Source organism: Limanda limanda, chromosome 23 (genome assembly GCF_963576545.1).
Source record: "Limanda limanda chromosome 23, fLimLim1.1, whole genome shotgun sequence".
In the NCBI taxonomy this organism is placed as follows: domain Eukaryota; kingdom Metazoa; phylum Chordata; class Actinopteri; order Pleuronectiformes; family Pleuronectidae; genus Limanda; species Limanda limanda.
Genome location: NC_083658.1, coordinates 6,038,340 through 6,056,927, shown reverse-complemented (window position 1 = coordinate 6,056,927; position 18,588 = coordinate 6,038,340). Strand labels below are relative to the sequence as shown.

General features: G+C 49.7%; 1 protein-coding gene across 2 annotated transcripts in view; it reads left to right on the top strand.

The window, feature by feature from the left end:
• nrp2a (neuropilin 2a) overlaps positions 1-18,588 on the top strand; it is a 56,661-nt gene that overhangs the window by 7,177 nt on the left and 30,896 nt on the right. For both annotated transcript variants that reach the window (XM_061066999.1, XM_061067000.1), the window contains exons 2-3: positions 2,363-2,540; positions 10,998-11,179. In XM_061066999.1, coding sequence (XP_060922982.1) covers positions 2,363-2,540; positions 10,998-11,179 — 360 coding nt within the window. The remainder of the gene's footprint in view (positions 1-2,362; positions 2,541-10,997; positions 11,180-18,588) is intronic.

Sequence of the window (18,588 nt, the reverse complement as noted above, 5' to 3'; positions counted from 1 at the left end):
CCGTGTGCACGTTTGTGTAACGCACGAGTAATCGCTCACGCACGTGGGCGGCCCCGGAGTGGCGCGTGAAACCGTGGGCGTCGCTCCTCTCCGGTGACAAAGTAAGGAAGCCATCGCGGCTCCATCAAATGTCAGAGGATCTTAAGTGTGTCTTTTAAGCACAATAGGCGGCGGAAATGTCAACACTTGAAGGGTCTATTACACTTTAAGCCTTTGGTGCTGTGTTTTCTTTCCGCTTCCTTTATTGATGCTTTCGCTGCAACGTGAGAGAACCAGGCGAAGGGGGATCAACCCATTTATGTCAAGAGGAGACGCAGCTCGGCGGCTGAGTGGTGGAGATGTAGGGTTGCAAAATTCCGGGGATATTCAAAGTTGGAAACTTTCCATGGGGATTAACGGGGATTAACGGGAATATACGGGAATTAATGGGAATAAACTGGAAATGTTGTGGGTTATTTATACTAACTGTATTTACCTTGTCATATACAGACATAAATATAAACATTTTGTTGTGTCATAGGCTGATTTGAGCCCTGAGGAAACTCTGGGCACTTGACTTTATGCTTCTGCATCTTTGTGTCATTCTTAACATAGGTCTTTGCACAGTATTTGCAAATGTACACAGCCTTTCCTTCTACATTGGATGGGGTGAAATGTCTCCACACATGAGATAGTGCACGTGGCATTGTTCTGTAGAATAAGATGAGAAAAAAGTTTGTAAAAAAACACTAATGCAATGCCAGAGATATAAATAGTTAGCCAAACAATTGGAATCGTCTGTAAACATATTTTACAATTGATGGATAAATGAATGGAAATAGGCTAGATGAACAGATGAACAATCCTCAATCAGCATGCTAATATATTTTCCCCAGTAATATCATCGAAACTCACCTGACTAGTCCTTCACTCTACAGCAGGCCTCAATATCCCTGCTGTAGAGTGAAGGATGCTGGGAGTTATCTGTGCATGTGATGGAAGAATGCACAGTGGAGGCGTGTGCTGCATTCCATACATCTTTTAAATAGAGTTTTGAATGATGTTTTATTGCTCAGCGATTAATTTGCGTATTTTTTTTTTTTTCAAAATTCCCGAGCTAAACTTCCCATGGAAACTTTCCGGAAATTTACCGGAAACATTCCGCCCCTTTGCAACCCTATGGAGACGCCGTTCGCTGGTGCCTCCTCCACCATCAGCTCCACTCTGTTTTCCTTCCTGCTCCTTGTTGTGGCCGCCGTGCGTCATGCTGCAATATTAAGAAGACATTTTCTCCTCCATGAGTTCAATATCACAGTTCATTACATTTAGAGATCCCACGTGCACGCCCGTACGGTGAGCGTGAGGTACAGAGCGAGACGCACCCCCCCCCCCGCCCCTCGCTGTTGTCATGGAGAGCACTTTTCGCCTCCGCCTTCCTGTAAAGAATAATAACGCCTGAAACTCTATTGCAGTGCGAGAGTAATAAAAGAAGCATTGTGCACAATGCCGTGTGTGTGATATCCCATCGGGTGTGTGTGCAGACTGCCCATATACATGTTCCTTATTGTGCGTGCGTGGGAGTTTGTGTGTTTAGCGTGTTTACGGGAGATAACACCGAGCGCGAATGTGCCGTAGCCGTCGGGGGGGGGGGGGAGCAGAGAATGAGGCCTTTTGTTGCCGCGGTAGCTTTTCATTACCGATTTGGGGCGAACCCCCCCAAAACCCCGCTAAACAAGGCCGTGTTGTGTGTCACTTCCTGTCTCCAGCGTTTGAGCGACGCCATTGGCGGCCCCATTGTTCCCGGGAGAGCGCGATAGGATCAGGGAATGTGTCCTAATGTTTGCAGATTGGTTTGCCAGAGCAACAATTACTCTTGGAGAACGCTCCCAGTGGGGAGCTGGAGAGATAAGAGCCTGGGTGTGGGAGAGGGTGAAGAAGGCTCTGTGTGTTTCTCTCCCTCTCTTTCTCTCTCTCTCTCTCTCTCTCTCTCTCTCACTCTCTCGCTCTCTCTCTCTCTCGCTCTGTGTGCGCAGTGATGATCCTTTATTGTTTTAATAGCTTATCCATGTGGTCCCACTCGCACTGAGAATCCACAATGGAGAAGTTTTTCCAATTTCCCTCTAACTGACGGCCTAAATTGCTTTCTTTGTTTCACCGCTCATTTGTTGCTCATCACATCTTCATACGGAGGAACGAGGTGGATGAAGGAGCGTCCCATATTGTTTGGAACGAACCATTTACTGGGGGTTTATGTGGTTTGATTCCCCGGGCCTGCCATGCAGCTGTATTGTTAAAACAAGCACACGCTCAATATACTGATTACTTCTTGTCTTTTGTCTGTTTTACAAACAATAACTGTTCCTCCTCTCCGTGTGTATCGCAGCATCGGAGTGCGGCGGGATGCACGACGCCAGCAAGGCGGGCTACATCACCTCCCCCGGTTACCCTCTGGAGTACCCGCCTCACCAGAACTGCCACTGGATCATCACGGCGCCCGAGTCGTCGCAGCGAATCGTCCTCAACTTCAACCCGCACTTTGAGATCGAGCGGCTGGACTGCAAGTAAGGCCTTCTCCACCGTGGTGTATTATTATTAATATTAATATTCCGGCTGAACGGTGATTCGTCTTGACATTTTCATTAGAGCAGCATTTAAATCTCAAATAAGCAATTTCCTGTTGAAACACACTGATTATACACACTGGCGGTTTGGCTTGATGTTGAAACACTCTACATTTTCACCGCAACAGGTCAATAACTAAGGAACTTTTAATCGTAGATAGAATCTTTCCGCAAAAACGCAAACCATTAAGTGGATTGTGGGTTTATTTTCCTTTTGTGAATTGTATTAAGAGAACGGCGAGCTCCTTTCACATTCCCACAGTTACACACATTACGTCCCAGTACAACCACAGACGTTTAGTGTTGCCGTGTTAAAGGACTCTTCAGGCAATGAAGATTCTTGCTCAAGGGCACGTCAGCTCCACAGAACCTCAGCAGCTAGGAAATCAGTTTTTGGGACATTTTTGCTGAATTCATGTCTGAACACAGCTTGAATAGAAAAGAAGGATTCGGATCAATAATTAGTTTGTGTTTTGTGATGTAGCACAAACAAGCAATTTGTTTTTTCCAGCCCATGATTGACGTTGAAGGTTAATCTATTGATTCCTTCCTGCACAATCCAAAAGTTTTGCACGAGTTATTGTTGTGCATGTGTCTGACATTATCAGGCGATAATCCCCCCCCCTCCTCCCCTCCCCTCCTTCATCTGATAATCAAATGCCAGGCTGCGTTTGAAAACCTGCACGTCTGAGTGTGTGGGGCGGACAGGAAAGACAAACGGCAAAAGGAGGTAGAGAGAGAGAGAAGGAGCATGGGAAGGGAAGGAGAGGAGAATGAGGCGCAGCTGTTTCGCCTGCGTTGGTCAGTTTCCGTTCTCTGAGACACGAATAATCTGAATCATATGTCTTCCTGTCTTTGACCTCGGAGGGAGAAGTCACGGCCTCCACTGTTTAATCCACTTTTAAAACATGCAACTCGAGGGGAATTTTGCAGAATCCTGAGACTCTTGTGTTTGTTCCGATGTGAACACGGAGGAGATCTATTAGTGCAATTACAGCCATTTATTCCCCCTTTCTTCCTCCCTTCTCTCTGTAAATTGAAGAATTAATAATGCTCGATGCTTTTTGGCATTGTTCGCCGACAAAGCGCCACTCTCACCAGGGCCGTCAATGACCGCTTTGGCTGAAAGGTTTTTTTCTCTCAATGATTGTCGCTTCTATTCACTTGGTTGTGTCACGTTGCGAGGAGCTGGAAATGTGATTTTGATGTCTCTGCTTTGTGTTGCCCGGGTCTCCGACACTTTCCGGGGGCAAAGTGTCGCATAATTATCTCCTTCTTTGCAACCCGGGGCCCCGGTGTAATAACACCCGGCACTCTGGACTTCCTCGGTGGAGAGAGCAATGGCTCAGCTGTTGATAAGCCGTGTGTCAAGCACTTTCTCACAGCCCAGGGCGCGCCGGGCAGGAGGAGGAAGAGGAAACTGAAATGCCTCATCTTTCTCTCCTCTCCACAGAGGGTTTTATTGGGATAGGGGTTAGTCTATTTCTCTTTTTCCTGCACTTGCCTGGAGGTGCTGAGGCCTTGGCCTGCACACACGCCCACTCAATCCTTCTTCATCCCATATATATGAGTGTGTGTGTGTGTGAGGAAGAGTCAGCGAGTGTGGGTGGGAAAGGGCGTCTACATGAGTAACACTGCGAGCACGGAACCGAGTGTTTGTGCGACGAGCAGCTCCCTCTTCCCTCCCTGCAGCCTCCAAGTGATAACCCCCCCCCCCATTTAAAAGGCCCATTAGAGAAATAGGGGATCGCGCCAACATTTATTTATGCATAGCCTCTAAAACTAATGTGTTTGCCCTTCTGTGTTCCACACTGGGAGTGTCGTCCCTTCGGGGGCTGCAGGAATAAGTTGAAAAAGCCAAAGTGCGGCTCGATATCCCTGCTCTCTCTCCGGCCTGCGTTCTGCTTTTTACCCGGATTGATCCGAGCCCTGTAGTGCTGTTACGGGTTGCTTCCTCTCGGGTTTTTTTCACCCTGCCTGTATGATTCGGCACAGCGGTGTCAGCGAGCGAGCGCCGGGAGTCGATTTCTGCATTTCTCCACGGTGCTCCGGCAGAGGTGGAGGGCCCACCATCTCCGTCAGGGTCGGGAAATCTGCGTGACAGGTGGGATTACGGCTAGCGGATGGGAAACCAGAGAGTCGGTGTGTTACCTGTTAGACTCGGAGCCATGCGGTGCAGACTGCTGAACATGGCAACGCACCCAGAAAGGAACAATACAGATGATCACACGGTCGTAAAGGTTGCAAATGGACATGTGTTCTCAGCACGCACACACTTAGGCATGCAACCTGTCGGCGTAGGAGTGCTCGTCAGCCATCACAGCTCCCCTCGGGCACTTTAGGCCCGTATGAAACTGGGAAAAGTGCTCGGTCAGCCCGGGCAAGGCGCTGAGCTCGGGCTAATATCCCCGGCCAGCTGCTGATTTCCCCTCAGCGGGGTTCAGGCAGTCGCACGGTGCAGCGTGGCCAAGCCGCCGCCGCTCCACTGCAGCAATCCAATCCGCAGCCTCATGCAGCGGGCGGGCTTCATGTCTGAGGTGGCACTTTAATTCAGGATTTCATTTCAGGGGGGGGGGGGGGGGGAGTCCGGCCGCGTGCCAAACAGCTCTTACCTCCAGGCAGCCGGCCGATTGATGTGAAGTAAATGTAATAAAGGCTAGATGAAATATCAGGCCCATATCTCCTAATGCAATCTGCCATCACCGGGCCCCAGGATGCTACCTAGTGATAGACCGGGAGCTGTGGAGGAGGAGAGGTGGAGACCGCTCTCTCTCTCTCTCTCTCCCGTTTTGTTTTCCTCTTTTTTCCCCTTCGTCGTCCTCCCTCTGGTTCTTGATCTATCTGTTTTCCCTCCTTTTGTTCTTTCATTCTCCCTCTCCGGTAGCCGCGGGAGGAAGTGTTTTACTCGCTTGAATTAAACATTGAAAGAGGCACAAACACACACACACACACACACATACACACACACACACACACACACACACACACACACGCCGTAAAACTAGTCATTCAGAAAGATTGATTTCTTCCACTTTTCTGGGTTTTATCTTTTCAATTTGATGTGGTTATTTGTTATTGACTGAGGAAGATTTGACGATATGACTTTATAACTTTATTACACACACACACGCCCTGCCACAGTGAGAGGTGTCACCCTCCCGTGTTCCCATGTGTGCGTGCACAATATCACCCTCCAATACCCAGAGGGGGGGGCAGAGAGGTGTGGGGATCAATGTCTGTATTCCGCTTGTAATGGGAAATCGATAAATGATCAGCCGTGGCCGCAGGGAGAGAGAGAGAGAGAGAACAGGGAGAGGAGGAGGAGGGTGATAGTTTAAGGATGAAAGGGGAGACGGATGAGTCGCCACAGGTCACGACTAAAGGGAGTTGTTCTGGACGGGATACGTCAATATCTGCGACTCGGCCGGGCGTTTAGGACAAGATCACGGTCACCGGCATCACCCGCCGGCGCCGTAATGATGATATAATGAGAACCTGGTGCGGGAGGGCGGCGCTTTCGGTGATGGAGATGGAGACGTCCGGGATGTGAGCGGCGACTCCAAGCGTTCGGATTAATTGAGGTGTTCCCAGTCCAGAAAAGGGCGAAGGAAAAAAATCTCCATCGCAAATACATATCGATAAAGAGCGAGCTCAGACGGCCGTTATGGTTTGATGTTTCAGATCGATGCCTTGCTCGGGAAGGGGGGGGGGCGAGTCCAGCCCCAGACTGGCTGTGGTCAGCGGTTTGGCCTGTGAGCATGAATCTCTGATGGACGGGAGCGGAGAGAGAGAGAGAGAGAGAGGGGGATGCATGAAGCGGAGAGGAGGAAGAGGAGTGCTATTTGTTTTTTTGGTAGGGGGGGAGATTGAAGATGGCAGGCCGGGTGGATCTGCAGGGATTTGGCTGGCAGCATCTAGTTAATATTTCAGAGGCACTTATGGTTTATTAGAGTCCCCTCCGAGGGTGGGAGGAGAGGGAGTGTGTGTGTGTGTAGATATTTGAAGCACATCCTCCGCCTCTTGCCTAATTTCTGCTGCTGTATCACCAGGAGAGAGAGAGAGAGACGATGGGAGCGAGAGACACTTGCTCCTTGTTCACCGGATCAGGATCTTGTGGGTTTTCTCGGTGAGAGAGGAAAACAGAGGGAAGGACACAATGGAGTGGGAGAGGGAAGGTTCCACCGAGGGCCTCGAGTGTCTGAGCGCCGCCAAGTTTGGGTTTCCTGATATTCAAGAACAGCTGCTGCTCTTTAATCGGCACAAACAGAATAAATCCGGGCGGCCGTGACGCAACACCCGCCGCAAATCAGGTGTTAATCTTTTGTGTGATTTCAATGAATTCTTTATTATTGGCTTTTATATCGCTCCGAAGGAAACGGTATCCAGAGCTGCTTCTCTCACGGACGAGTGGTCACATGAGGACGCCAGTGAGGAACAAGGTTCTGACAGGGTTTTATAAATAAGACTGTTCCCCCAAGGCGGAGTTCTCTTTTTTTAAAACCATCCTTCATGATAAGGGAAGCAACTAATACTAAAAAGGGTCCAAATTCAATTTTATGGAAATAAAAGTCTGCACAACGGCATCAGCAGACTCCTTTTTCTTACATCCCTCATCGTTCCTGAGTCCATGTCTGAAGTCGGCTCTAGTTTCACTCCATATTTTCCCCCTGGTCATCCACGCACCCCCCCCCCCCATGGCCCCTCAGGGAAGCCTGCCCTAGAGTAAGATGAGAACACCGGTGATTATGGCAGTGAGAGTGAGAGTGACCACTGGAGAGCCCGGAGACCTATAAATATACATATGTACGTCTCTACGCACCGGAGAGGAGTGTGAGGCGGCTGCAGGAAGTGTCCCCCCCCACCCCCCCACCCCCCCCACCCGCTCCTCAGCAAACAGCAAAGGTGTGAAAGGCAATTAGCTGTTGTGTCGGGGAGGGATGGACGAGCTGGAGAGGAAGAGCGGACATGTCTGGACCCGTGCAGAGTTACTGACCCTGGAGGGTTTTTAGTTTCCTTAACCCCTCTCCCTCTGCTCCGGGTATTCTCTACGGGGGAAATGAGTGGGGGGGTCAAGGGGGGGGGGTCCCCATAATGGCCGGTCATACAGACCCAGACAGGCAGAGAACTGGATGGTGTCAGACGTAGGGCGGAGTTCGGGCTGCATGTATTCTTGAGTGTGTGTGAGAGTGGTATCCGATGCTAATGTGCCATAGGTTTGCGCATGTGTAAGAGATGTACATGTGTGTGTGTGTGTGTATGTCTGTGTGTGTGTGTGTGTGTGTCTGTGTGTGTGTGTGTGTGTGTCTGTGTGCAATGTCCTGGAATGCGCCGCAGAGTGTGTGTTGTGGAGAGACAGACAGACAGAGGGCTCTCACACGTCAGGCCCTCATGCATGTATTCATCAGAGTCTGGGGAGAGGCAGAGCGAACAGGTCAATAATCACATCTGAGGAACACTCACTCACGCACGCTAATCCGTGACAGGAGAGAGCGAGACGGAGAGAGGGAGAGAGAGAGAGTGAGAGAGAGCGGGAGAAAGAAGGATAGAGACCCACTCCAAAATCAATTAAAACCTAATTGGGCTCTCAGTTCTTTCGCGGGCCCTTTTATCCTCGGTGTTGGCGATACAGCGCCGAGTGGCAGTGTTTGTCGGTCCTCCTGCGTGTGTGTGTCTGTTGGCGCATGCTGGTGTGTGTTCCCCCCCCGAGCGTGTGTCACTTACAGCCCTGAGCAGGCCGTACTTACAGGGCTCACCGTGGGAGCTCGGCGCCAAAGCCTCTGCGATCGCCTCCGTAATGCCGGATTACAACCAAGACGTGTATAAGAGAATTGGACAATGGCTTCTTTACTCAGTAGCTCAAGTTCCCCCGAAGCCAACTTTTGAACAAATTTCACTTAAGCACCAAAAATATCCTACTTCAGCTACAAGGTTGTGTCTCCTCACCTCATGAAAAGTTTCTGTTGCATTTTGAGCCAGACTACAGGAGAACAGCAGTTCTGCTCCAAATGACACTCATGGACATCTCTCCCCATAACATGCCTGAGTATTTGGGTCAAGATCCTTGATTTGTTCTCTGAGAAATCAAGAAAAACATAGTAAAAACAATCTTGCAATGTTAAAGAAAGAGATAAATATTCCAGCATGCGCCTTCTGATGTGGATCCGCCCCTAAATTGTTATTTTATGCTAATCTGTCCAATAGTTTGAGAGAAAACCATAAATATCACTGATCTTGATGTGCAAAATTGATGGCGCACTTCTCTTTGAATTTGGCCCATCGTTAATAAGACAAGAATAACAAAGATGAAGGATGTGAAACAACTCGAGCATGCACATCTGGATCCAGTTGTGGAATCTGCATTTCGTTCCTACAGAAGCCGAATCAGAGCTCGTTCCAAACACTTGCTCAGTTGCGTAACCTCATAATCTGACCATTTTGTGCTTTTTCCTTTAAAATGTAACCTGATACGTACGAGTTTTCACACTTTGATCGTCACCTTTGCGACCCCGATGTCTGCGGCTGGGATCATCCTCCATCAGCAGCCTCAGCTCCGAGGCTCTGCCGGGGAATCAATACACTGCAGGGACGAGTCCGACAAAAACAAGAGGCTTAGAGACTCCTCTTAATCCAGGTTCTTATTCCGAGCTGCTGTAATAAATCAGAACCTGCAGATTGGTACCTCTCACACTTTTCTTCTCGGGGGGGGGGGGGTGGACAGTTACGAACACTATTTGGAAAATGCTGTGTTTTAAAAGGGGCTCAGACCGGGAGACGTCTGTGGCGCCGTCTCCGCCCATCACAGCCGTTAGCGGGACAAGAGCGGCCCTGTTGTGTCTTTTTGACGGCGTCGTCATATGAACTATTCCAGACAAGCGTGTTTGTGTGTGTGACTGTCGGGGGGGCGGGGGGGGGCGGTCCTCGACGTAGCCCGGAGGCTCCCGCGGCGATTCGCTTAGTTACGCCGGGAATCTCAATATGTTAACAGTATTTTGAGACAGAGGAACAAGGCGAGATGACAAGGGAATTTGTCACAGTGGCACAACGTTAAATATAACAACATGCATATTTAGCGCACACACAAAAAGTTCTTTTTTTTATGGCTGTCGGCTCAGGGAGAAGTATTTGAAGTATCTAAAAAAAAATACAGCCTAAGCACGACAAACTCAAATTATGCCGATTCCCACAACCTCAACCCGGTGGTTCACTGGTCCCGTGTGTAATCACATCAACAACGCCGGGAGGTAATTGATTGGCTGCAGAGGAGGATTGTGATTTACACCTAATGACAGTTTTCATTGCATCTCAGGCCCGAAAATATCACAAAGTATACGGAGGCGAGTGGAGGTTTGTGCGTAAACAGCAGCCAGAGCGACCGGATGGCTTTACTCACACATGCAGAGCGATTGAAGTGGAGCTGAAGTCGTTTCCTGACGCACAACAACAGCAAAACACCAACAACATGTCCACTGGTTGGACGACATTTCCACGATGACACAATCAAACGTCCACAAATCTCCAAGTGCGTTGCCAGTGTGTGTGTGTGTGTGTGTCTGTGCAGCTGCATGTGTCTAATAATGTCGGAGGAATGACACACAAGGCTCTGAGCTAATTCTGGATCAGCCAGGTGGGCTCTGTCTCTCTTTGTCTCTCACACACACACACACACACACACACACACACACACACACACACACACACACACACACACACACACACACTGATCTGCCAGTTAACTATGTGCCTTTATAGTTCAGGGTCACTTGTCTGGTCGGGGGTCACGATGAGCTTAGGGCTCAAGCATGTGGAAGCAAAGACGCAAGGTGTCTTCCCTTTCATTGATCCTAATTCCTCACCCCTTGCGCCCTCACCTCTTTATTCTTTCATGAGTCTATTTTTATGTCTCTTGCTAATGAAACCCGCCCAGTTGCCTTCACCTCCGGTTCGCATCCATTTGTTCGAGCCAGATTTCCTTCCTGGGATCAAATATTCAGTGCTTTTCAGTCTTTTTATTGATATTGGATGCAGTAAAGTACTTTGACTGAAAGCCAAGTCTGTGGAGGATAAAAGTATTTGTCTCTCTCAGAGTTGTGCTGTGTTCTCAACTCTTCCCTGGGACACGGCACGCTGTGTCCTGAGGCTGAACTCTGGTGGTAAATAGGTCCACACCTGTCTGTTTTTTATTAGCGTAGCCTGTTGCATAACGCCATAACCATCCATCTATGTTTATCTCCCCGGCCGCCACTCTGCTTTTATCTCTTTAATCCCCTCCTGCTGCATTAAGCTGAGAATAAACTTAACGTTGAGATTGTTTTCTGAAGGATGCTCATGAGAAATATACAATAATATATTTATATCACAGGAATGAATCTAATTTGGTTATTTCTCCTTCTCCATCAGGTACGACTTCATCGAGATCCGCGACGGGACCTTGGACACGGCCGACGTCCTGGGTCGCCACTGCAGCAACATCGCCCCGGCGCCGATCATCTCCTCCGGCCCCTCCCTGCAGATCCGGTTCGTCTCGGACTACGCCCACCAGGGGGCGGGCTTCTCCCTGCGCTACGAGATCTTCAAAACAGGTGAGGAAACATTATCGGGGAGTGAGTTGAGCACGATTGTGAGTTTGTGTGGTGAAGGAATATACCCGGAAAAAGTTCCTGACTGGGATTGAGTTGCAAAAAAAGTTTTTTAGAATTGTTTTATTTGCATTTCAACGTGAATTTGTTTGTTAAATGTTCCGCTGGAGAACAAAGTGTAAACAGTGTGTGAAAGGACTCTGAGACCTCGATGGAAAACCCTGAACCGAACATTTCTGCCTCCCATTCACACTGGAGTTAATGGTTTCGTCGTCTTTGTTCCACGTTAATGGTGCGAGACCAGTGATCGCTCAGCCCAACACTCCCACAGCAGTTTACATCAGCAGAGGCAGCCGAGCATGTAAACAAAACTTGAACAGAGACGGGAGAGAGGAAAAAGAGAAAGTACTAAACTACTTTCAAGCCGCCTGGAAGCATGTGAGGAATGTTTGCTTAATTGTGGCCGGGATCCGCTTCCTCTGGGGAGGTGAGGAGGGGCTGGCAGTGGGAGGCGGCACTGGGAGGCGGCGCTGGGATGATGGAGAGAGCTGCAAGGCAACTTGGACTAGGACTTAAAGGTTAAAGGTTTACGGTAGAGGCGGAGGCGAGCAGATTGATGGGGATAAGTGCGGTTTGCCGGGGATGGAATTCTCTCAAGGTCGCCGAAGTGCACGAGGTGAGACGCGCCTTCGCGGGTCAGCTGGTAACGCCGAGTCTATTTGTTTTGGCGGTGGCCTTGAGGCAGCCGAAAGATTAATGCTCGAGATGAGATTGTCTTTGCAGCGAGTGAAACATTTTTCCCTTCAGCGAGACGTTCAAACCTTTCAATTCAAAGGAGAGTTTGAATCTAAAAGAACCAATAAACAAGCACCAAATATAAATATTCATCTCACGGGGATGGAACTCAGTGAGTCGTCACCTTCTACCTTCGAGTCAAGTGACGTTCAGCTCCGTTACCAAGGCCACCAACTCCAGCCTCCTCGGTGTGATACTGTAGATTGCATCTCACAACACACACACACACACACACTCATGGAGGGATGGAGGATGCGGTTGCCATGGCGCTAACAAGATCCCCGGTATAAATTCCAGGAGCTATAAGAGATTGTGTCAGCGTGTGAAGCTCGTGTAGGTGTCTGCTCGCCGCGTGTGTGGGCGGTTCCACTCAGGTTGTTGTGCGAGATCCTGTATGTCTGTATGTACGCGCGGGCGGGACGAGAGATGTGTGTGTGTGTTGGAGCGAGAGAGAGAGAGAGAGAGGTACAGAGGCAGCCGCGGTGGGAGAATGATTGGGGTGAAGGGAGACGGGCGGACGGAGGAGGAGTGAGTCAGGGAGTGAAATGTATCCAGGATGCGTGATTGAGGCCACGTGTTAATTATGGCGTTTTCCAGCGGCTGCTCACTCTCTCATCAAAGCTGTTTGTCTCAAAGTGGCCGAGGCCGGGGGGGGGGCGAGTTTCCACTAAACACCGCCTCCAACTTCTGACGGGAAAACGCAGATCCCGACCGAGATGTGTTTATTTATCAGAGGGAAAGTAAAGTGGACTGACGTGATGTTTATCCCCATTAATGGATTTTTTTCGCTGCTTTGCAAAAAATTATAACTTTCACCAAAGTGTGTGTTTAGGTTTGAACTGTATTTTTGAGATTGTGAGGGAATCCCAGATTGCAGTGGAGTGTTGTTGGAACAGCGTGTGTGGGTCTGTGTGTGTTCACGAGCACGTGTGTGTTTTTAAAGGGTGCGTCCAGGCTGAGATAGAGATCGCGTGTGTGTGTGTGTGTGTGTGTGTGTGTGTGTGTGTGTGTGTGTGTGTGTGTGTGTGTGTGAATGTGGGTGGGGGTGTGTTCAGCTTCCTTCCCATCTTGAACAGACAGCACAGCTTACGGCACAGAGTGACCCCACCACGCTGTGTCTATAAGTCAGACTGTGTACGTCCGTGTGTGTGTGTGTGTGTGTGTGTGTGTGTGTGTGTTTGTGTGTGTGTGTGTGTGTGTGTGTGTGTGTAGGGACGCACTTCTTGGCCTGTTTTCTACAGACTAATGATACCGAGGCTTGTTTTTGTTTTGTTCATTCAACCCTATTACATAAGCGGTGACTGTAACAACTCTAGGGGGTTTGGAATTGGAGAAGCAATCTGTTTGTGTCACTGTGTGTGTGTTTGTGTGTCTGCGTGTGTGTGTGTGTAGTCGACTACAGTGCAGCGAAAGCTAATTATTTCCAGCCAGGAGGAGCAGTCGAGTCGACCTCTGACTCTACATCCATCCTGATACCCCCCCACCCACTTCCTGCTGGGGAGACGGTGTGAGGGTTTGCCCCAAATCAACATCCTTCCACCCAAGCCCACCACACACACACACACACACACACACACACATGCACAGTACATGTATGTAATCCTCCTGTACAGTGAGAGTGCACATCTCCCCTCCTCCCCCTTATTGTTGTGGCCTACTTTGCTCACACTCATGCATGCTTAACCCTTTATTCAACCATGACTACCACCCCCCCCCCCGACCCCCCCTTCCACCCATCATACACTTCCACTTCCACACAGTCACGTGCCACTGACGCTGTTACCACGGCTACAGGGGGAAGACTTGCCCCCTTTTTTCCCCCCCCCCAGTTTGCCCCAAAGCCCACCACTAGCGTAGTGGGAGCAGATAACGCGGCAGCCAATCCTGGCGCTGAGACGACCCCCCCCCCCGGGGCGTTGGGGGTCTCCATCCTGACCGCTGGTGACCACTGGCGCGGCATCTGCAGGGTCGCGGCGGGAGCGCAGCCTCAAGCCAGACCCCCCCCCCGACCGAGCGCCAGTCACAACATTGGCGCTCGGCGGATTCCTGACGCCTGATTGGACGCTGACCTTTGCATCGGCGGCGGCTGTTACTCTAAGGCTGATTGCCAGGGCGCTTGTTTATCCGTCGGACTCCAGAGTCGTCCCACTGCTGGAAGGACACGCAAATAATGAGCTGGAGAAGGTGAATTAGATTCGTGAAGAAATGAACCGAGAGCAAAGAGTGTTTACGGCGAATCGGCGAAGAAGAGAAACGATAAGACACGAGCGGCTGCGTGAACACGAGTCAAGAAATCGACTCTTCGCTTTGATCACAAACAGCGGGGGGGCTTTTTGTGCGTCTGTTATTTCCATGTGTTTAATATTAAGAACTGATGGCAATTTATTCCACACAACACACAACAGAGGCATCAGCCGAGCGTCCCTGTCTCTGAGAAGCTGCTTCAGAATTATGAGAAAATGTCTCGTTTGTGGGTTTAAGTTTCAAACCGTGGCACGACAAGAATGTTGTTTCTCTTTCCTTGTTGTTTACACTCTTGTTGTTGTTGTTGTTGTTGTTGTTGTGAGGTTTCCACCCCTCCCTCCCTCCTCCCCAGACGCCTCGGGAGAGATTTCCTTCAATGAAAAAAATCCCGAACTCGGCACGACCGGCGTTACACGAGAGATCTGCGCACGAGGAGCAGAGTGCGTGACGGGCGGGGGGGTAGAGAGAGAGAGAGAGCGAGGGTGGGTGAGGGGTGAGGGGGGGGGTTTGTTGATGTGCGGCAGACAGCGGTGAGCCCTCGGCGAGGGGTCGTGGCGTGCCGAGGCCGGGGAGGAGGGAGCGAGACGACGACGACTTCCAGACGAGTTGAAAAACGAGTGAACGAGCACAGATTCTGCGTGTCGGAGGAAGAGAGGGAGCGAGGGAAGGAAGGAGAGGAGGAGGAGGAGGAGGAGGAGGAGGAGGGAGGAGGAGGAGGGAGGAGGAGGAGGAGGGAGGGAGGAGGGTTTCCCCCGACACAACATGTGAAGCTGCCACTACATCAAGCACTCATGTGCAAGAGTCGAGTGGTTTCTACCCAGCAACCCACCCTCCTGCCCCCCCCCCCCTCTCCCGCATGTCACTATCACACACTCACACCCTCACCCCCCCCCACCCAACCCCCCCCCCTCTTTGCCCGCAGACAGGCTCTTGCCAAATGGCAGCTCATGGTGAGAGGCAGGCACCAACCAGGGGCCAAGACATGGGCTGGGTGTGGGGGGGGGGTGGACTGGGGGGGTGGACTTGTTTTTGGCATGTTCACACACTGTGAACTGATGAGCGCTAACGCAAAGGGAAGGTACTCATGCATACGGCGAAGGAAGCACGTGGCGGCGTGGAGAGGGAGGAGGGGCGTGGCCTCAGCACGGAGGAGCGGCGTGGTCTTGGGGGGGGCGATGGCGTCCAGCTGTGCTCACGCCGACGTTTTTGTGAAGCGGTACGACTTCAGACTGCTTCCACTGTGACCCAGTGAGAAACAAGGCCAGTGTGTTACTGGGTCTCACACTGACTGGGGAAGCTCTCACACACACACACACACACACACACACACACACACGGGACACGAGAAAGATAGACACACACACACGGGACACAGAGCAAGACACACACACACGGGACACGAAGCAAGATACACACACACACGGGACACGAAGCAAGATACACACACACACACACACGGGACACGGGAGAGACACGCACACACAAGGAGGTTAAATAAAAGTTGCACGCAAAAGAAAATGCAAAAGACACATGCACAGTTTTATTGTAACCGCATTACAATCACACACATGTTGTTGCTTTTATGGATTCAAGTGTTCACTCGTACAGAGGAGCTGCAGACACACAAAACACACACAAAACACACACAACACACACGGAGAGAGAGAGAGAGGTGAGGTCAGTGGTGGAGGAGATGGGGAGATAGCGCCAGCAGCTCTCTGTAAATTGCTGTCATCTTTCAACATGCCTGGTTGTCTCCAGGTGTGTGTAAGCGTGTGTGTGTAAGCGTGTGTGTGTGTGTGTGTATGTGTGTGTGTGTGTGTGTGTGTGTAGGCAGCATGAAGGCAGATGATCCACTGGTGTGTTTTGATGTTGCGGCTGCGTGTGGGAGTCGACACATACGGGGGAAGATTCCTACATCGGTGTCAACATCTTCCCGTACAACACGGGTGCACATGTATGCAAAATACACGGAGCGACAGATACACACTGTACCTGCTTGTTAACACATTAATACAAACACACAAACACACCACACGTAAGGAGATGACAACGAACGTTTCTCTTCGTCTTCTCCTCCTGCTGATTGGGGTCAGTTTTCCGTCGTTAACTAAGAGAGGCCTCGGAGGAACCGGACCACCCCTCGGCTTTTATAGGGCTGTCTGATAATAAGGCCTGGTGCCTGGGAGGAATGCTGCAGAAGGAATGTGCTGTTAAACATGTCTGTGCTGCCAAACCCGGCTTCTCTCAATGTATATAACTGCTGGAGGCGGAGTCTCTTCAACCTGACCTCGGCTTTCAAACACGCCGGCTGATGGGAACATATCACAGGAACAGATCCCTTCACCGCAAGAGTCTTGAACGTGCATGAGATGTATTTTCTATCTGCAAGTGATTCCCACTGAAGAGCTGGAAATAACAAAGTCCAGTGTTGAACATAAGACAGGGTTCCTACGGTCATGAAAAGCCTGGGAAAGTCATGGAATTGTTAAATGTTTATATATCCAGGGCCTGGAAAAGTGCTTGAAAAAAAATGAAATCCCCAAAGTTTTGGAGAAGTCATGGAAATTTGTCATATTCATGTCGTTCATTTACGCTGAGTTTTAAATAATTCATATGCTTTTTAAAAGAAATACGCTCAAAATATAAGCCGGCATACTCTCTCATACTAATTGAAAGGTTCGGTTTGGGAAGCAGGCGGGACTATGCCAATTCAAGGTATAGTGTATGCTTTGAAATTCTCATTGTTATAAATACTACATGTTGTCACTTTTTCATGTTTACACCGAGATCTCACCAAATGTTTGGTCATGGAAATTTGGTTTAAATGTGTATGAACCCTGATGGGAACATATCACAGGAACAGATCCCTTCACCGCGAGATTAGGGCTGCAAAATTACGGGAATATTCAAACTTGGAAACTTTCCATGGGAATGAACGGGAATTAATGGGAATAAACTGGAAATGTTGTGGGTAATTTATACTAACTGTATTTACCTTGTCATATACAGACATAAATATAAACATTTTGTTTTGTCATAGGCTGATTTGAGCCCTGAGGAAACTTTGGGCACTTGACTATATGCTTCTGCATCGGTCTTTGCACAGTATTTGCAGATGTACACAGCCTTTCCTTCTACATTGGATGGGGTGAAATGTCTCCACACATGAGATGCACGTGGCATTGTTCTGTAGAATAAGATGAGAAAAAAGTTTGTAAAAAAACACTAATGCAATGCCAGAGATATAAATAGTTAGCCAAACAATTGGAATAGTCTGTAAAAATATTTTACAATTGATGGATAAATGGATGGAAATAGGCTAGATGAACAGATGAACAATCCTCAATCAGCATGCTAATATATTTTCCCAGTAATATCATGGAAACTTACCTGACTAGTCCTGCACTCTACAGCAGGCCTCAATAGCCCTGCTGTAGAGTGAAGCATGCTGGGAGTTATCTGTGCATGTGATGGAAGAATGCACAGTGGAGGGTTGAAATTTACTGGAAACTTTCTGCCCCTTTGCAACCCTAGTCTTGAACGTGCATGAAGTGTATTTTCTACACGGGCACAGAGATGTAATTAAAATTCTGCCGTCTCTTGGCAGAATTATCAGACGCAGATATTTGTCCTCCTTTATAATATCTACACAAATAGACGTGTTGGAGGAGAAGGAGACTGGACAGTGTGGGAAAAAATAGCCGGGGATTGTGAATGAGACTACAAGTGTGTGACATTTGAACAAAGTCCCCAGTCTGTTTAATGTGTGTGTGTGTGTGTGTGTGTACGTGCCGGACCCTCATTGATGTGCCGGTCCATAAACACTCGGCCGTGACTCGGGTGGGGGGGGGGGGCAGTGGGGCTGATGGGCGGATGATCTGAGCCGCGCAGCTGCCGCCGCTCAAGGTGAGCCGCCCCGGGCGCATAAATCTGCATAGCCAATGAGGAGCCGGCGCTCAGGGCCCACTTAGGAGCATTACGCAACGCTGGTGGCGTGCGGGAGAGAGAGGGACGCCCGAGTGCGAAGAGGGGATATTTGTTTTTGAGCGTGTGCGGCAGAGCAGAGGTCACACCGCTCCCTCTCCTCCTCAGCTTTGCATAAGTGTGTATCACCGAACGTGTCACATCACACAATGTGCTGTGTGTGTGTTTGTGAGGCCGGGGGGGTTTCTTAAGGGCAAAGCAAATTTGTGATGCCACTATAATGGATTTGTGTTGCCGTCTTGATCGGGAATTTATGGGTTTTTGAACGCACAAGTGGTCGGAGAGCTGGAATGCTCGAGTGGGCGTGTTGTGTATTCTCTATGTGTGTGTTTGTGCGTTACTGTATATTCCATCTCTCTGTGTGTGATGAACGACTCTGTGAAACA